This window comes from Taudactylus pleione, unplaced genomic scaffold, assembly GCF_031769625.1.
Source record: "Taudactylus pleione unplaced genomic scaffold, aTauple2 ptg000164l, whole genome shotgun sequence".
NCBI classification, from domain to species: domain Eukaryota; kingdom Metazoa; phylum Chordata; class Amphibia; order Anura; family Myobatrachidae; genus Taudactylus; species Taudactylus pleione.
The window spans coordinates 18728-39357 of NW_028284566.1; the positions used below are offsets into that span (position 1 = coordinate 18728).

Genomic DNA, 20630 nt, shown 5'->3' on the forward strand with positions numbered 1-20630 from the left:
AAAACACATGAGCTTTGGTAGCTGAAGCATTCCGGTAAAATTATTTCCCTTTTATTGATGTTTTGCATTGTAGTATAATTAAAGAATCATATTAAAGCACATTGATCTTTACCAGTGAAGCTTACAATCTCATTTCCTTACCACATGCATTCAACATGCCAAATACACCAAGCATGTTAACCAATTAGTATGTCCTTGGAATTTGGAAGGAAAGCCAGATAAACATACAGCCGGACTGGCCATCTGGCAATTCGGGGAAATGCCAGAAAGACCTATGGCCTGACAGGCCGGTCAGGCCATCTGGAGGCCTGGCCAAGCATCCTCACCTCCCTGCACTCTACTGGGCCAACATGTTTAGATGGGACGTGACACGAGGGCACACCCCGGAGACGCATGGCCACGCTCCCTTTTCCAATGCGCATCTTAGTCGCATGAAGAGGATGCCGGGGCTAATTTTAAGCCCCAGCCAGTCCCTGCCAATGAGAACTTACAAATTCTTAACAGATATCCCCCAGGGTCGGAATCAAAGACTATTCACCTTCATTGCAAGTCAGGGCCGTAAGGAGGCATGTGTTACCGTTGTCGCCACAGGGAGCAAGCTTGAGTTGGTGGCACACTTCTGCAGCTTATGGGGTACCTGATACTGCACCTTGTAGACTGGAGAAGTGCTCAGTGGCTTATCCTTAGGATGCACTCGGCACAGAGCTACCTGGCTGCCCCTGACTCTGTTACGGCCCTGCTGCAAGGCGGCTAAGAAAACTGTAATGGGTGGTATCTATCATCCAATACATTTGTATCATGTCATGTAGTTACTTTTTGTAGTTAATTATCAACTCAAGCACTTTCATTATACACTGTATTACCATATCACTAAAACTAGAGATGAGCGGTTCGGACTTTACTCGGTTCTTTACATCAAATTAGCGCAAGTTCGGAGTAGTTCGGATTTGTTTATGTTTCTGAGATCCAAACATAACCAAGTAAAACCAAAACGCTCATCTCTAACTAAAACAGTCTCAACTTTTATTACCATATAACTACGGCTCTTTATGGCGGGCGCGTTCTAGACGGATCATCAAAACATGAAGGATTTTCCCCTTACAGCAAAACATCTTGCTTATTAACCGGGAAACAAACTAATCTGAATACATAAAGTTATGCAAAAACAGGAAGTACCACCAAAATAGAGGGGATGCTACCCACTCCGCAAGGGAATGGTCTCGCTTTTCAGAAAACAATTTAATTTCAACCAGTTTTCTTTCTTAATGTGCAATAGATGTTGTTAATATACGAAAATATCTTTTCCCTATTCCCAGTGAGCTGCATTACCAGAAAAGTTAATTATATGAGCTACAAATAAAACAGACGGTTCTATTTTCAAAGTATGATACTGTATTCCAGATGAAGGTTTTCTTGTGGAAGAGTGTGTATATTAATAACCACCATTTGTAGACTAATTATTAATCAATCAATATGTATATATGAGTATTATCTTATACAGCTATAGTCAGATAAATGAATTACTTATTTCATAGTCCAGAAAATGGTTTATCAGGCTCATTACCATATCAACAGACCTAGCCACAGCCTTGGCCAGTTCAACACATATGGCTCTGGCCTTTTGTTGTAACACAAGAAGGTATAGAACCACAGTACTTTCCGCCTGTTCAAGTTTCGCCGGGTCCAGTTTTCGCGTAACTCCATATTGAATACGGGGTTTATCGGAGACGGACGCGATACTTTTCCGCCTACAAAAGACGCGATGTAGGCGAAAAGTCTGGAAGGCGGAAAAGTATCGCGGATCCGCTCTAATTGAATACGGCTCTGAGTATCAACTGTCATTTTTCAAACACAGCCTGTGAGATGGAAGTTGGGAGCTGATTGGCTGGCACCTTATCACTTTTCACTCTGTCTCCTAACACTGATTAGTAAATAGACCCCATAACTTTGGTTAAATATATGGATTTGGCTTACATACCATGGTTAATGATTTGTTAGTTTTTGTAATTGTAAAGAGAGTAATGTTTGTGGGCAGTGGGCAACCTGCAGGACGGTGCGCAGTCGTTCTTAGTAGTGGTTCCTATACCATGAGGTTCCCATTCTGTGAAACAGCACTGTGATAGTGAATAAACAGTAAGATATGCTGTTTATTGTGAAATTCTGTAGTGGTCAATTGTATTGTAATCGGCTCAGAAGTACTATACACTGTCTGATAGTTTATGTCTTCTGAAATATGATATAATGGAATCTGGTAGAAATATTGTAGTCTGTAGAATGTGTATATTTCAGTTTGATATCAGCTAGTAATTGTAGTTCCATAAGGGTTGTGAATTACTAGCCACATTATGAGAATATTGTGAAGTTTGTATAATGTGATATACTATCATAGTTATAATCCTAGGCTCGATTGTGTAGTTCAAATAGATTTGTTATAATTAATAACCGTGGGGAATGGAGTCTTCAGTTGCTAAAATGGCACACACACACACACGTACACACAGACACACACGTACGCACACACAGACACACACGTACGCACACACACGTACGCACACACACACACACACACACACATATGCAGGGCCGCAGAGAGCCCGGCCAGGCCCGGGTAAAGGAGGGGGCATGGCCTAATCGCGGCAGGCGTGGCCACACCCCCTTGACAAAAAATAAATAAATCACTTATGCAGCGCCGCAAAGCATGCTGGGGAGGGGCGATGTAAGCCCCCCAGCCTGGCGCTAAGGGGGGGGGGGCATGATCAGTGTGATCGCTCCCCCCCCCCACAGGCATAGGAGACTGCTCAGACCGCGAGCAGTCTCTCACTGCAGCCCAGCACAAGCTGTGTGCTGAACTGCTGTGAGGGAGGGAGGGGGGGGCGACAGCGGGCCCCGCCAGGCCCCTCTAGCGAGCCCGGACCCGGGTAAACTGTACCCGCTCCCCCCCCTCTCGGCACCCATGCACAGACGCACGCACTTAAGTGATATTTTAGATGAATGTACCCCGCCAATCATTTATAGATATAGTATCTGCATATTGCAAGAATAATTCTTATCCCCTATAAACATGCACAATCAAAGCACAACATATACAGTATACACACCTCCCACCATGCTTCCTAGCAACCATCTTGAATTCTCTTTCTTCCTCTTTGTCTCTCGCTCGCTCTCTCTGTTATCATCTTTGTATTGTAGTTTGACTAATATTGTGACTTTTAAATACTGTTATGAGATACTGTACTTTATGAATATCAATGCATCAATTTGTTTACTTATATAAATACACCTTTAATTTACTACATTTGTGTGCAATGTTCTCATTGAAATGAAATTATTCTAATGATTCAAAAGGTATATAATTCTGGGTAACACTTTGGGAGTTCATATATTAATAATGTGTTAATAAAAGAATAAAAATAGAACATTTGCTTCAGACATATGAGATTAGAACAGGCAATTGCATTGCATGTACAAACAAACGAAGGAAGGAAGGAAAAAGCACAAAACCCCCTTAACACTAGAGTATAAAAACGTCACAAATCAGTACAGGCTGATACACCCGGTCCCTAGTCTAGAGTTCTGCAAACAATATGGTGCCAGACCACAAAATGGCTGCCTCCATGGTTAGTACCACTTCTCTTACAAACAGTGCCGTTTCCCAGCTACCTTCGGACTTAAGAGTTGCATCATGGATGCAGCTGTCTATTGCGAATAACTACCATGACCAGTTACTGTAACTCTCCAGTTCCCTTTCTCATCATCTAATCACTGTCTGAGCCAGTAGTAGATGCTGCCTCCATGTCAACCCCATGGTGATGCAGACCTTGGCCCCGGGTGAATAACTGAATATTCTTTGTCCCCTTGTTATAGTTAAAAAATAAATAGAAATATAATGTATACAATTATGGCTTTAATTAAAAAAATAAAATAAAATTAAAAGGAAAACACATTACCAGAAAATTCTCACACACATACACACACACGAATCCTTATGTCCCACAAATATAACCAAAACCGCAAGTTAACATATGGAAATCCCCTATAAATAAAGTCACAGACTTTAGGGGTGTACTTTTAGGGCAACACTGTGAAAATAGCAAACAAGATAATTATGGTTTAGTCATATTATTGTGCATGCAGACGCTAGAAGTTTACACACTATGGGCCTGATTCAGAATCGCTCGCGAGCGCATAGCACTCGCAAGCGGGTCGATGGCCGGGCAGTGCGCACGCGAGCCCCGTAGTGAGTGAATTTTCACTCGCTGCGGGACTCACTACAAGACAGGGTGGCTGTCGATTGTGATTGACAGCTCGCCCCGTTTTGTAGGCGTGCAGGGGGGGTGGCTGGACAAACGGAGGAGTTCCTGAAGGAACGCCTGCCATTTGTGGGCGGCCCTACTGACATCACCATTGATGTCAGTAGTGAACTTCCTGCTCTATTGGAGCAGGAAGTTCCCTGGGGCTTGTGGTGGACGAGACCCTACCACAAGGGTCTCGTCGCAAGTCCGATGGTCACGATAATCGCGACCATCGCCAGGCCGCCCGCTAAAGCGGCCTGGAGGCCGGTGAAAAAAAAAAAGGCCCGCCCTGATTCAGAGCGAGCGCTCGCAAATAGCGAGCACCTCTGAATCAGGGCCTATATTTTTATATTTAGTATGATTTTACGTATTACATCAGATAGATATTAGATTTTTACATTAAATATAAGAATTTTGTTTAATTTGGATAGGGGAGGGTAAGTATACTTAGCCGACCCCTGTCGGGATAGCAACCATTGAGATGCCGCTGTCTGTATTTTGACATGAGGCATCCCGACAGGTGGCATTACATACCGATTCCGAGTAGGCATGAAATTATTTGCACTGTGGCGTAATCATTAGCTTGCCGCCTCAGAGCACTGAGGTCTTGGGTTCCATTCTCACCGCGGCCCCATACTGTATGTGTGGTGTTTGTCAATCCAAAAACATACTGATAGGTTAATTGGCTTCTGACAAAAAAAGTAGCCCTAGGGTATATGTGCTATCACTTGATAGGTAACAGGTTATAGGTTGTGGCAGGGGTTGACGTGAATTATTCTCTGTACAGCGCTGCGGAATATGTGTGCGCTATATAAATAACGGTTAATAAATAAAGGGATCAATACAATTACCCGCTAAGCGGGCCAGTTGCCGTAGCAACGGTGTACAAAGGTCGGAAATGGCACCTAAGCTTGCACTCCTATGGGGCTGTGAACAAAAATCTGTGGGTCCAGCGGTACTATAAGTGCGGCATATAGCTGCACTTTTTAGTCGCAGCTAGCGGGTGATTGGATTGACCCTTATATACAGTATCCATGTGTTTGGGGGGCTGCAATAGATTAGTGTTATCAGTGCTGTGCATAGAGACGTGTGAAACCTGGCCCAACTACAGTACCTGAGGCATACTTGCCTAGTTTTGAAAAAGTATTTCAGGGAGATTGTGAAAGTAGCACCTATGAGCACGGTGGTAAAGTGGGCGTGTACTGCTACATCTGAGAGGCGTGTCATAACATTGATTTACATCCAAATGTAAATGAGCCTCAAAGCAGTTAGTAAGATCGACTTGTTGATGAAAACACACTGATACTTCTCAGAAAATGCATGTAGCCATAGGGATCATTGTGCCTTATACCCAATGCAGGGACTATACTAATGAAATCATTTGAATGTATATATCTCTGTTTTTTCTTTTATATAACCGTGTCATAATGGGGGTAAGGTGCAATCAGGGAGATTACTAGACTCTTCAGGGAGACAGGGAGATTGCTACTGTTTCAGGGAGTCTCCCTGACAATGAGGGAGAGTTGGCAAGTATGACCTGAGGTGTAATGTCAGCTAAAGCGAGACACCAAGGTACGGTCTCGGCTCTCCCTCTCTCTCTCCTTTTTTTACTTCAGAAAAATCTTGTTTTCTTCCTAAAATGCTGAATGAGTTTCAGTCAGTCGGAGCCTGAGGTATTTTTCAGGCTATTTTAAATGTAATTGTGCATCAGGGTGCCAACAGAAAATTGAAAAGATATTCATCACTTTTAATCTGAGAAGGTTGATTTCATAAATAGGGTAATCCTTTAATAGAAGCTGCAGTTAAATGGATGTGTATTTTTCGTTCAGCATCCACACAGCAAACAGTGTATGACTGGTTCTGGATGTGAAGCTTTCCAGTGAGCCCTTGAGATAAGTGCTTTCAGTGTTTATCTGAAATTAAATTTAAAACAAATATTCAAATGTAATTTCATTCACAGCTTATAGAGGTGGGAAAAAAAAAAAAAAGAGGAAAGCCAATAATCGGACAGCAGAGGCATAGATCCTGCTATGGAGGACAGGGCCTGTTCTGAAACCCTTTTACATTTAGATGACACACACTACCCATAATGCCGCAGTTATCCAGCACCCTCTATCTCTCCTGCCTGTCTTCCTGTGATGTACGCGTCTCCTGGACAGACATAAAGTTAGAAAATTAATTATATTTTTTTATGTCGCTAGAAATAAACCGATTGTTCTCTTATTAAAAGTGACAGGGTGTTTGCCTCCAAAAAATGTGAGATGAAGCCGCGTTCATACAAAGCAGGTATGCTCTGGTTGATCGACAGAGAAATAGCATCCTTGCTCGGTGTCTAATAATAATAATAGAGGAACGGCAATTTACTGCATGTTGTTTTGCAGTGGGTTATTATGGTGTTGTTTGTTCTTTTACTGTGTTCGGCATGTGTGCGTGAAGCCAGCAGCGAGCTGGGGACATTGGGAGCATGATATTAATCAGCGCTAAGCAATGATGAAATTGAAACCTAGTGCATTACCTACCAGAGGCAATAAACAAGAGCATGAAAAATATTCCGGCGTTAGTTACACCACAAGCCTATAAGGTTCAGACACTGATTTATAACTACTAAACGCGCCTGATTTTCAGACAGTAGGCTTAAGAATCTGTTTTCATGATTCTAAAAAGCCTCAAGAGTCTTTTATGTTCCCAGTATCTGGCTGCAAACCGCTGGGTCAAATTTTACAACCTCTTCAGTCTGAGTCTGTGACATGAAGCCAAATCTCTCCATCTGAAATACGGAGGGGTAATTGTATATCGCGGCGGCTGTGTTTCCTGTATTTGTCTCTGTTTATGTGGTGTTTAAAGACCAATCTGGATGGACAGCAGGAATAATTCTTAAGAGAAACATGGAATGACATGGATTTGCATTAGACTAAGGTGAAGGTGGACAATAAATGATGTGCAAACCTGTGTACAGAATAAAGGAAAGCACTACTGTACTGTATATGCAATATTCATTTTATATGGTGGTATTGTGTCACAAATTAGCGAGATGCAGAAGTCACTTTGCTGACAGTGAGATTGCATTATACTCAGGCATCTCTGTCTGTGACATGTATATAACAAAGACTGCTAAATGCACATGAAATCTGGTGGCGCACGCAGGGGGGGTTCTGAGTGCCCAGAAACCCCCTCTGACACATGTGAGAGTGGGCATGGCCCTGATTCAGAGGCACTCGCAAAAAACGAGCGCTCGCTCTGAATCTGGACGGCCGCTTTTTTTATTAAACCCGGCCTCCTGGCCGCTCGCTAAGCTGTGGGTGACCCACAACTTTTGCGAGCGGCCAGGTGATGATCGTGATTATTGCGACCATCGGGCTTGCGACGAGACCCTTGTGGTAAGGTCTCGTCTGGCGCAAGCCCCAGTGAGCTTCCTGCTCTAATAGAGCAGGAAGCTCACTACTTACATCACGAGTGATGTCAGTAGGGCCGCCCACAGACGGCAGGCGTTCCTTCAGGAACGCCTCCGTTTGGTCAGCCACCCCCCCCTCCCCGCCTACAAAATGGGGCGAGCTGCAACATCAACATCGACAGCCGCCCCGTTTTTTTGCGAGCCCCGGAGCGAGTGATTTCGTGCGCACCGTCCTGCCATCGACCCGCTTGCGAGTGGGTCTGAATCAGGCCCCATGTCAATAACCCCCACATCATTTTGGTTCCGCCCCTCCCAATTGACCCGCAAATTGCTGCATATTTCCACTAGGGAGAGTGACCTAATGACATGGTGCTTGCTACCATCCCTATCTACAACCCTGCCGCAGCTGCTGCAAAGTACAGTAAGTGTGTGTGACAAGAATGTGTGTGCGAGTGTATATGTACTATATATATATATATATATACTGTATATGTATGTGTATGTATATACTGTACCTCACATGCCTTTGTAAAGGACATTACAAGTAATCAGATAAAAATCTATTGTTCATCTGATATTCCTAGGAGTAGATTATATTGCTCACCATTGCCTGAATATCTGAATTATAACCACGAAACTTAGTCACAAACGGGCAGATTCTTCTGATTTTTTATTTTACCTTTGTGCCATGTGGGCACCATCACATACCAGAGACATTGCAATTCTATGCCGGCATCGGCTTGGCCGATGATTGCCACTGCCATGTCTGTGAGCCACAGCCTGGGCTGAGTAAGGTACAGCGGAAAGATACATTGTGCAATCTGGTTGCTGAGTGCACTGCTAGATCATTTCACCAGCTGCACGTGTTGTCAATATTGCTCTCAGATCAGGCCATTCAGCAAGCAGACCAAGTGATCAGATTGCACCATACATGCCCGTCCGAGGAATAGAACATAGAATTATCTGTTATATGTATTATAATGTATTCATTCCTCAGTTCTTCTTGCTACATACGGTAGAACTCCGATCATCAATAAAAGTCAAGGTTGACAGATGATTATAAGAATAATGTTTCTTTTTCCAGTGTTCGGTGTGGTTTGCGGACACGTCTGTGATGAAGGGCAATCCTTCCGTGACAGATGTGGTCAGTATATCTAAGACAGCATCTCATACATAAAACCCGCTGATGGCCTAGACTGATCTCCTTTTCATGCGGCTGATGCGTCGCACGGTTTGATTCCGCCAGTGTAATGTGCCATGGTATGCCAGGGTGCATACCGATGGGTTTCCTGCGCATATGATCATCTCTGGAATGGAGCTTCGCAGCTCTCAAAGTTTCGCCATTCTATGCTTTTACACGTGAGCTCGATATAAAGACGCGCTTTACGTTACCTTCGCCAGTAAAGGGCTTTTTAGAAAAATAATTGTTTCCAGTATTCCTTCTGATCCAAGCTACAGTACATATAAAAACCAGACAACAATTCTGCAACCAGATTGTCCTGCACGCTACATGTACTTATGAGTGCGTAAAAGCTATTTTAAAATACAATATGCAAATAAATTGTTTAAAACAACAAAGAGCGTAATAATTTCTAAAAATTAATTACAATTTTAATTATATGCATTAAATACATTTCATTAAAAAACACATAATAGACACACAAAAAAATATAGAACATACTAAGTATACATACTCGTTGATCCAACATCAAAAAAATACATATATATATATATATATATATATATATATAAGGAAATCCTCCTACAAGTGATGAATAGTTCCAATTAGGAGATATCCTTATAGTAAAACATCATAAAGTCCATTACTAAATTACTTGCAGTGTTTTCTATAGCACTGAATTCCGCCTTGCATAAATCCACTGTTGGAAGGACCGGGGACTGTGCCTGCTTGCTATGCACTTAATTTATCCTTTGAATGGACAACAACATACCTTGATAACAGCGCACTCCCTCCCTCACCGGATGGCTTGACCAGCCCAAACAGCGGAAAACTGGGAGCGGTAAGATCTTGGAGTGAGAAGCATATTCCTCCTATTAAATAAACACAATACCGCTGTACCCAGTAGGGGCTGATAGTCAATAAAACAAAGACTTTAATAGAGGGAGGTTGAAGTGGTATCGCTGCAACAACCAAATTTGCCATTATATAAAGGATACTCACCTGCACTTACTTCCAACAGTAGATTTATGCAAGGCGGAATTCAGTGCTATATAAAAACACTGCAAGTCATTTATTAATGGACTTTATGATGTTTTATTATAAGGATATCTCCTAATTGGAACTATTCATCACTTGTAGGAGGATTTTTCCTTTTTTATATATATATATATGGTTTATTTTATGTTGGATCAATGAGTATTCATACTTAGTATGTTCTATATTGTTTTTTTGTGTCTATTATGTGTTTTTTAATGAAATGTATTTATTGCATATAATTAAATTGTAATTAATTTTTAGAAATTATTGCGCTCTTTGTTGTTTGAAACAATTTATTTGCATATTGGATTTAGAATACTCCAGAGGTACTCGGTAGGAGCAGCAACTAAGTGAATGAACTACCTTAAATTTTAATTATTGTTGCATATTTTTATATGCTTTTTAGCGCCTGAATTTTATTTGTGGTTATTATTTTAAAATACACATTGCTAATTTGGCTAGTGGCATATCCTTTATAATGCATTCAGTTGTTTAAATATTAATCAGGAGGCATTTTGATCTGTCACTGTCCGGAAGCAGAGCCGCTTGTAAATGCTTTGTTCCTTTGTGCTGTGGGTCGATACTTGCACATCAAACACTGGGGATTTGATGGTTCATCTGACAGACCAGTAGTTAAGCACCTAATATCACATTTCACAGAAATCTACCTATTTGTATTTACCTGACGGATCAAAGGCCACCTGATTTCCTGGGTGAGGTCCAGCATCAATCGATAACATCGCTGACACTTTCCTCACATCCCAGAGCTTTAGAACACCATAGGAATCACAGGACGCAATGGTGTCTCCCTGCCAAAAAAATAAGAACAAGGACTTTGTTAGATTTAACGTTTCTTTCGACAAATTCTGATATGGATGAAATATACAAAATAGACTGTGAAAGAAAGCTGCAGCTGTCAAATCTGCAATTTTTTATGGGTACAATAACATGTTCAGCTAATGAATAGTAAAATATCTTTTTATGATAAACAAATTAAACATATTAATCATACTACGAGCGATTTCATGTAGGATAATGCTTCTGCGGCCACCAAAGAACTGGTGGTTTTATGGTAAATTTGAAATACAGAGATGAAATAAAAGGACAGCAAAACAAGTATTGTAGTGTGGTGTTATAAATGATGAGACCCACACTGTTTGGCAGGATTTTCTGTTGCAGATCTGTTCTGGCTCCCGAGCAAGGTCTGTCCCCTACCTAAATTTCGTCTTTTAACTATTACGGATGCCCTCTGAGTGTGGGACATTACTTTTATCCCACAAGCTGATTGGGGTCCGCCCTCTAGGAATTTATCCCTTAAAGTGCTGGGTTACCTGTTCCCTCACCTACGTCCCAACATGTGGATCTCAAAGGGTATCTTCACTCTCAATGATCTCCTCCCACGGTAATACCGTTATCTTTTCCCCAACTCCAGTCAACCTATGGCCTCCCCACTACTACCCATCATCCGTACCTCCAAACAGCCCACTGACTCCGTGCCATATGTACCTTGCCTAAAGCTTTATCCCTTCCTCTGGCACTGCTTTGAGTGAACTCTTTAAGCTCTCCTTTTGGTATCAATTGGCCTAATTCAGCAGAGAACGCTAATGCGATCACAGCAGCGATTTCGCACGGAACGCACCTATGAAAATATGCTAATGCTTGCCAAAGCTCAGCCGGCATAAAGACGCCCCACTGCAGGTTTCTCATATCCGCCTAATGTCGCTCTTCTGGGTAAACACCGGTACCATGGACGCACATCGGCTGTCACACAGCAGTTACAACAAGCCTGACCAGCAGCAAGCACTGCAAGTCTCCTCGCAGGCAGAGAGCTCTCATGCTACGTATGCAATTGCAGTGTCTAATTTATGCACGCCCAGGTAGCAACATTCAAACAGACACGCCTGCATTTTTATGACCACCCCCCTGTTACCACCCCCAAACGCTGACAGCCTGCCACTCACTTTATGATGGATTCCTCTGTGCATCCGTAATCGCAATGCGATCTATGCGCACATACAGTGCGGCTTATATGCATGCCCGACAGCAATCTCTCGATCTGTGTCCGGAATCACCATTGCATCCGCTGCATGAATCAGGCCCAACATATACAACCTGTACTCTTTGACAACTGTTGAAACGCGCTGGGTATCTGATCTGCACTTTCACCCCTGTACGATGGGAAAGCAGTTACAACAATCTATTTCCTATCTCTAGATGTACTAACCACATTGAGATTAGGGATGTGCGCCGACCCCCGTGTTTTGGTTTTGGATCTGTATCTCCTCGTGTTTTGGATATGGATTTGGTTTTGCCAAAACCACCCCTTGCGTGTTTTGGTTTTGGATCTGTATTGTTTTGCACCAAACCAGCTGGCTTACTAAGCTAAGCGGCAGCAGTGGGCAGCACAAAAATGTGGCAGTTCAACTTCCAACATGGCACATAAGGAAACATATATTTTCATTAATCAAGAGGCCAGAGGGAGTTGGAGTATGTATGTAGTTGAAGGCAGGAACAGGAAGGGTTTTGGATCTGTATTTTCTTTTTTTAAAAATTGATAAAAACTGCTAAAATCACATCATTTGTTTCTTTTTTGTTCCTACGGTATTATTAACCTCAATAACATTAATTTCCACTAATTTCCAGTCAATTTTGACCACTTCACAGCTCACAATATTGTTTTCATCCGGTTTAGGCCCAACATTTGCACCAACCTAGCTGACTGACTAAGCTAAGTGGCAGCAGTGGGCAGCACAAACATGTGGCAGTTCAACTTCCAACATGGCACATAAGGATACATATGTTTTCATTAATCAAGAGGCCAGAGGAAGTTGGGTATGTATGTAGTTGAAGGCAGGGACAGGAAGGGTTGATTGGTAGTGAATTTAATAAAAAATTTTCATTCCAAAGCAAATTTATGAGGGACGAAGGGAGAGCATGGGTGAACAATATGTCCCATGTTTTGCCCACAAAATCAACTTGGTGGTTCAGAATATTTTTTTTAAATTAAAAGGGAATACAGGAGATACTGGGCCTGATTCAGACCCGCTCGCGAGCGCTGAGCGCTCGCAAGCGGGTCGATGTTGGCCAAGTGCGCACGCGCATGAGGGAGCCAGCTCCGTCATGCGCATGCGAGAGACCCGCATAGCGACGGGCAAGCCGTCGCTATGGGTCTCGCTACAATGGGGGCGTGCTGTCAATGTTGAGTGACAGCACGCCCCCTTTGGTGGGCGCGCCGGGGGTGTTGCTGCCCAGACGGAGGCGTTCCCATGGGAACGCCTACCATCTGGGGCCGGCCCCACTGACATAATTTTGCTTTTTTTTTCTGATAGAGCCAAAAGCACTCCAGGGCTTGCGGCAGACGAGACCCTACCACAAGAGTCTCGTCGCAAGCCCGATGGTCGCGATGGTCTTGACCATCGCGACCATCTTTTTGGCCGCTCGCTATAGCTGTGGGTGGTCACCCACAGCTATGCGAGTGGCCAGGAGGCCGCTCTAAAAAAAGAGAGGGAGGGTACTGATTCAGAGCGAGCGCTCTGAATCAGGCCCACTGTCTGTGGTCATAAACATTTCTGGGCATTTTTGCCATTCAGCAATCGCATGTCAAAGAGTGCAGCAGCAGTGGCAGTTCAACTTCCAACATGGCACATCAGGAAACAAATGTTTTTATTTTTCAAGAGGCCTGAGGGAGTTGGAGTATGTATGTAGTTGAAGGCAGAAAAAGAAAGATTTGATTAGTAGTAAATTTAATTTAATTTTTTTGATTCCGAAGAAACTTTATGAGGGAGGAGGGGAGGCATTTAAAGAAATATTTAAATCATTCACATCAGTCCTTGCCCCAGAAAAATCCTTGAGCGCTATGCCTGCTGCTGCTGCTGGGAGTGGATTTTCATCCCAGAAGGGGATCAGGAAGACTACTAGTAGTACTTTCAAATATAATTGACTATTAAACAATCCTTTGCAAGGGGGAGCAAGTATGACCACAGTCACCCAGTTGCATTGCGGATCACTGACTCCATAACATCTATATTGGTATTTAATGTGTGTCCAATATCCGCCAATAATGCAGTGGGTTTTAGACAGTTAATTGAGGTCCTATGTCCCTGCTACCAAATCTCATCAAGATTCCATTTCACTAGAAAAGCAATTACCAACTTGTACAGGGACATTAAAAACATTTAATTAGTGGCCTCCAAAATGCCATTGTACCCACTGTCCACTTAACCACAGATATGTGGACAAGCTGAACAGAGGAAACGCAAGATTTAAGATATAAGGTTTAAGTCATACGTTGAGTCTTTCTTCCCAACGGACACAGATCTGAAGAGATGCAAAGAGCTGTTGGTAAGCAAATTGTCAGCTCAAGTTGATGCAGTGGTGGCTTCTCCTTCAGTTTCTCCAGAAAGTACATCTGCCGAGAAAAAACTAAACTTTCCCAAAAGACCCACTGGCGATGCAGATGAGTCAACACAAAACACAAAACTTTTTGGATGGATGTGCTGCAGATGATGTAACAGGGAGGAGATTCCTAGATGGTTAAGGTTCCTACCTCTACTTGCTTGACAATTGACAATTGTTGTCCAGATTTGGGTAAAAATAATTCCACACATAAGAAGTAGATTTTTTGTCTTGTGCCCAGGCATGGCAATGGTCTTTTCCTTATCATGTGCAATAACTGTTTCTTCCACTGGTGCCTGATTTACACAAACAACATCCCCATCAACAACACAGAAATATCCTGCTCATCCTTGTGCACTTCCACAGAAGCAACATCGATTTCTATGTCAGCATGTTCACTTGTACTTACATCATCATAAGAGGCAGAACCACCAGTCATAAATAAGGGCAAAGGCCTTTTATTGCCACTTCATGTGGTGAAAGACATATTGCCAATGTTATGTCTTTCTGCAGCTAACTTTCCCTTTGATGTTTTTTTCTTTGCCACTGTAAAAAATTGGTTCTTGATTTTAGATGCCCTGACTTAAGCCCTGTATGCCCTTGGGAATACTATTTAGTAGATGACGTAGACAGACTAATATCGTCATGAATGGTGGCACTGGCAGCAGCTCCAGCCCTAGTATGTCGTTCCTGCTCTCCTCTCAACTGATCATTCTCCATATCAACATACACAAATGAAGTGGGGTACAGCACACATGTCAATTTGTACCAATTTTAAATATTACACTGCGGTATGAATGACCTACAGTGTCACAAGATTATTTATGAATAAGAATAACACACTGCGCTGCCACTTAGTGTCACAATATTTTTTTATGAATAAGAAAAGAATAACACACTACGCTGCCACTTACAGTGTCACAAGATTATTTATGAATAAGAATAACACACTGCGCTGCCACTTAAGGGGCCTATGCATTAGCAGATAAAATTAATGATTGAACGATATATCGTTCAATCATTCATTATATCTGCTAATGGATAGGCCCTGAACAATGACAGATGCGCACTCCGCGCGGCTGATAAATCGCATCTATCATCTCTCCAACATGTTAGTCAATTATTGCATATAGCTGTATGATATTAGCAATATTGTGCAGTTTATATGCGGTAAACAACGAAAGATATTAGCAGCAGCTACAGAGCGCTGCAGAGAAAAAAATCCACTCCCTGAATGATGTCATGCGATATCGTTCATCGTTCGTCGTTTGCCAAAATCTGTCATGTACATGACAGATATCGTACAGCACAGCCACCAGAATTTTCAATGGATATCTTTTGTCTTTCATCGCTCAGAAATACATCTGCTAATGAATAGGCCCCTTAACAGTGTCATAAGATTTTTTTATGAATAAGAAAAGAATAACACACTGCGCTGCCACTTACAGTGATGTCATTATGTTTTATATATAACGCATGTTATTTAGCACTTTGTTGTGGTCTTGTAGTCGGCGTGTAGACTAATAATTTATTCACGATTGAGGAAAGAAGTGAAAAGTTGCATTTATTTATTGCTAATTTTCTGTCATTAAATTGCAATATTGTGAATATTACACTGCGGTTCAACTTACAGTATCACAAGATTTTTTATGAATAAGAAAAGAATAACACTGCACTGCCACTTACAGTGTCACAAGATTATTTATGAATAAGAATAACACATTGCGCTACCACTTACAGCAGGGGTCTTCAACCTTGGCCCTCCAGCTGCTGAGGAATTACACATCCCAGCATGCACTGCCATAGTTTTAGCATGCTGTTATATAAAAAAGGTGGCAGTGCATGCTGGGATGTGTAGTTCCACAGCAGCTGGAGGGCCAGGGTTGAAGACCCCTAACTTACAGTGTCACAAGATATTTTTATGAATAAGAAAAAAATAACACACTGCGCTGCCACTTACAGTGTCACAAGATTATTTATGAATAAGAATAACACACTGCGCTGCCACTTAGTGTCACAATATTTTTAATGAATAGAAAAGAATAAAACACTGCGCTGCCACTTACAGTGTCACAAGATTATTTATGAGTAAGAATAATACTGCGCTGCCACTTAGTGTCACAATATGTTTTTATGAATAAGAAAATAATAACACACTGCGCTGTCACAAGATTATATATGAATAAGAATAACACACTGCGCTACTACTTTGTGGTCACAAGATTTTTTATGAATAAGAAAAGAATAACACACTGCGCTGCCACTTACAGTGTCACAAGATTATTTATGAAGAAGAAAAACACACTGTGCTACCACTTGCAGCGTGTCAATATTTTTTTTATGAATAAGAAAATAACACGCTTCGCTGCCACTTACAGTGTCACAAGATTATTTAAGAATAAGAACATACTGTGCTACTACTTAGTGTCACAAGATTTTTTTATGAATAAGAAAAGAATACACTGCGCTACCACTTACAGTGTCACAAGATTATTTATGAATAGGAATAACACACTGCGCTGCCACTTAAGGGGCCTATCCATTAGCAGATAAAATGGATGATTGAACGATATATCGTTCAATCGTTCATTATATCTGCTAATGGATAGGCCCTGAACGATGACAGATGCGCACTCCCGCGGCCGATAAATCACATCTATCATCTCTCCAACATGTTAGTCGATTATCGCATATAGCTGTACGATATTAGCAATATTGTGCAGTTTATATGTGGTAAACGACGAAATATATTAGCAGCAGCTACAGAGCGCTGCAGAGAACAAAATCCACTCCCTGAATGATGCCATGCGATATCGTTCATCGTTCGCCAAAATCTGTCATTTACATGACAGATATCATTCAGCACAGCCACCAGAATTGTCAAGGGATATCTTTTGTCTTTCATCGCTCAGAAATACATCTGCTAATGGATAGGCCCCTTAACAGTGTCACAAGATTTTTTTATGAATAAGAAAAGATTAACACACTGCGCTGCCACTTACAGTGATGTCATTATGTTTTATATATAACGCATGTTATTTAGCACTTTGTTGTGGTCTTGTAGTCGGCGTGTAGACTAATAATTTATTCACGATTGTGGAAAGAAGTGAAAAGTTGCATTTATTTATTGCTAATTTTGTGTTATTAAATTGTAAAATTGTGAATATTACACTGCGGTTCAACTTACAGTATCACAAGATTTTTTATGAATAAGAAAAGAATAACACTGCACTGCCACTTACAGTGTCACAAGATTATTTATGAATAAGAATAACACATTGGGCTACCACTTACAGCAGGGGTCTTCAACCTTGGCCCTCCAGCTGCTGTGGAACTACACATCCCAGCATGCACTGCCATAGTTTTAGCATGTTGTTATAACAAAAAGGTTATTTATTAAGAATAACACACTGCGCTGCTACTCAGTGTCACAAGATTATTTATGAATAAGAATAACACATTGCGCTACCACTTATACCCCTTTCAGACATACAACCCAGGAAATTTCCTGCTCAGACCCGGGAATTTCTCCTGTGCAAATTCCCGGGTATTTGGTCGAGACCCCCCAGCGGGAGTGCGGGCAGCCCGCTGTGGCACAGCCGGCCGTTGCTGGGGGTGGTGAGCAGCAGCGCTGAGCGTCCTATAAGACGCTCTGTGCTGTCAGCTCAAACAAAGCAGCAGCGCTGAGCGTCCTACAGGACGCTTTGCGCTGTCAGCTCAAAGCAGCAGTGCTGAGCGTCCTATAGGACGCTCTGCGCTGTCAGCTCAAAGCAGCAGCGCTGAGCGTCCTATAGGACGCTCTGCGCTGTCAGCTCAAAGCAGCAGCGTTGAGCGTCCTATAGGATGCTCTGCGCTGTCAGCTCAAAGCAGCAGCGCTCAGCGCTGTCAGCTACATGTCAAAGCTGCTTGGTGCTGCCCGGGAGTAGTAAATTCCCGGGTAGCACCATTCAGACAGAAGCAGGGTAATTTCCCGATTGCAGGGGCGGCTACCCGGGAACGTGTAAGTGCCTTTCACACAGACATGAGACCCGGGAATTTTGGCCGAGGCAGTCCAAAATCCCGGGAATCTCAGTATGTCTGAAAGGGGTATTAGTGTCACAATATTTTTTTATGAATAAGAATAAAAATAACACACTGCACTGCCACTTACAGTGTCACAAGATTATTTATGAATAAGAATAACACACTGCGCTGCCACTTAGTGTCCCAAGATTTTTTTATGAATCGAAAAGAATAACACACTGCGCTACCACTTACAGTGATGTCATTATATTTTATATATAACGCATGTTATTTAGCACTTTGCAGAGGTCTTTAGTCGGCGTGTAGACTAATTATTTATTCATGATTGAGGAAAGAAATTAAAAGTTGAATATTAGACAGTGCTACTACTTACAGTATCACAATATTTTTTATGAATAAGAATAACACACTGCGCTACGACTTATAGTGTCACAATATGTGGACAATAAACTGTGGCCTGGCCGGCAGTGTCACCAAACAATAATAGCGCAGCTAAGTTGCTAACGTACACACACATAAAAAAAAAACACTTTTATTTTTTTTTACACTGGCAAAGAGCACCCCTGAATGAGGCAGCAGCCCCTTGATGAACAACACAGACAGCACCCCTTCTTTATGGACAACAAAGCACCCCTGCCGAGTGCCGACAGGGAAGACTGGGGAAGAGCACTGCTGATTGACAGAGCACCCCCTGGACAACACAGCACCCCTTTATGGACTGCAGCCCTAGCCTGATGGACAGGACAACAACACAGCAGCAGCCACAGTTAATTGATAGGACAAGTGACACAGCAGCTACAGCACCCACTGAAGAAACCCCCCCTTTATATACTGCAGCCTAAGTCCCTTAACGGACAACACAGCAGCAGCCTTCAGCCCAAGATCCCGACTGGACACACACACAGAGTGACTGACAGCTTCTCTTTCCACAGCCGGAGTGAAAATGGCACCGATCGTGGGGACCTTTATATAATCCAAAACCAATGAGAATCCAACAACGGGAGGATGACGTTTTGCCTTGTTTTGAAATCCGAGTCACGAGGGAAACCTCTAGAAGCGTTCGGATCTTGGTCTGGATCTAAAAGTTCGGGTGGGTCCGGTTCTTGGAGAACCAGACCCGCTCATCTCTAATTGAGATGCATTTCAAACTGCCCCATAGACTCTATCTCACCCCACATAATTGCACAAATGGGGTCAAATTGCTGGAAATACTGTTGGCGCAGGTGCTCGGAGGAAGCGACTCTCCTTCATGTCTTTTGGACATGTCCAGCACTTTGACAACTATGGGAGGAGGTTCTTGATTTACTATCGAAAGTAATTAAGATCGCTGTAGACCTGGATCCGGTTCTTGTCATGTTGAATTGGAGTCCCCTTCTATTCCCGAAACTGAACGATATTTGACGGGCCAATTTTTGATAGCAGCTAGAATCGCCTTAGCTCGATTATGGAAATCCCCCAATCCCCCTACTTTGTTTAAAGTGATTTCTAAAATCCAGTACAACTTTGACATGGAAACCTTCGCTGTTCCACACTCTACTTTGCCCTCCCCTCCTCTTATGAAATTGATCTCATAGCATTTCTATGTTACCGAACGCGACGGAGTTAGTGCCCTTCAACATACTAGCCCATCAGATGCCTCCCCTGTGTCCACGGAGCGTTAGACCTGACCCGGGTCCTCTAGTCTCCTTCTTTTTTTCCTTTCTTATACCCTGTTTTCTTACTACTGCATACAGTACATGCTGATGTGCCCTCTCATTTATATTCTGTACATTTACACCTACAGTATGTTGTACCTTTGTTTCATTTGTGCCTTGATATTCGATTTGTTCATTGTTACCCCTCCTTCTCCCTCCCTTTTTTCTTTTTTTGTACCCCCACCCCTTTTGTTCCTATTGATGTTTTTTTGTTTAAGAAAATATTTAATAAAAATGTATGTAAAAAAAAAAAAAGAAGAGACTATTTATTATAATACACTTTATTGTCATCAAATACAAAACATGTTGAATTGTCAACGAAATGTTAATTACAAACACTGCGGCATATAAAAACAAACCAGCAAAACATTCCCGTAATACTCAGGTCAGTGCATTTTGACAGTTTAACAAACGGACAGCTACTGGGAAAAAACTGTTACATAACCGCTTCGTACGCGTACGCACACTCCTAAAGCGAACATTTGATGGTAACCTTTCAAAAACCGTATAATTGGGATGACTAGAATCAGCTAAGATGCTTCTAGTCCGCTTTAGTACTCTACTCTCATAGAGAACTTGAATTTTGGTCAATTTTACACCTACTATTTTACTTGCGG

At 42.3% G+C, this 20630-nt stretch overlaps 1 protein-coding gene across 1 annotated transcript in view; it reads right to left on the reverse strand.

Annotated features, from left to right (window-relative positions):
• Positions 1-6178: 6178 nt before the first annotated feature.
• Positions 6179-20630, reverse strand: part of SPAG16 (sperm associated antigen 16) — an 826137-nt gene continuing 811685 nt past the window's right edge. Inside the window, exons 15-16 of the mRNA XM_088475190.1 lie at positions 10584-10710; positions 6179-6205 (exon numbers count right to left, since the gene is read on the reverse strand). Coding sequence (XP_088331316.1) covers positions 6195-6205; positions 10584-10710 — 138 coding nt within the window. The 3' untranslated portion in view covers positions 6179-6194. The remainder of the gene's footprint in view (positions 6206-10583; positions 10711-20630) is intronic.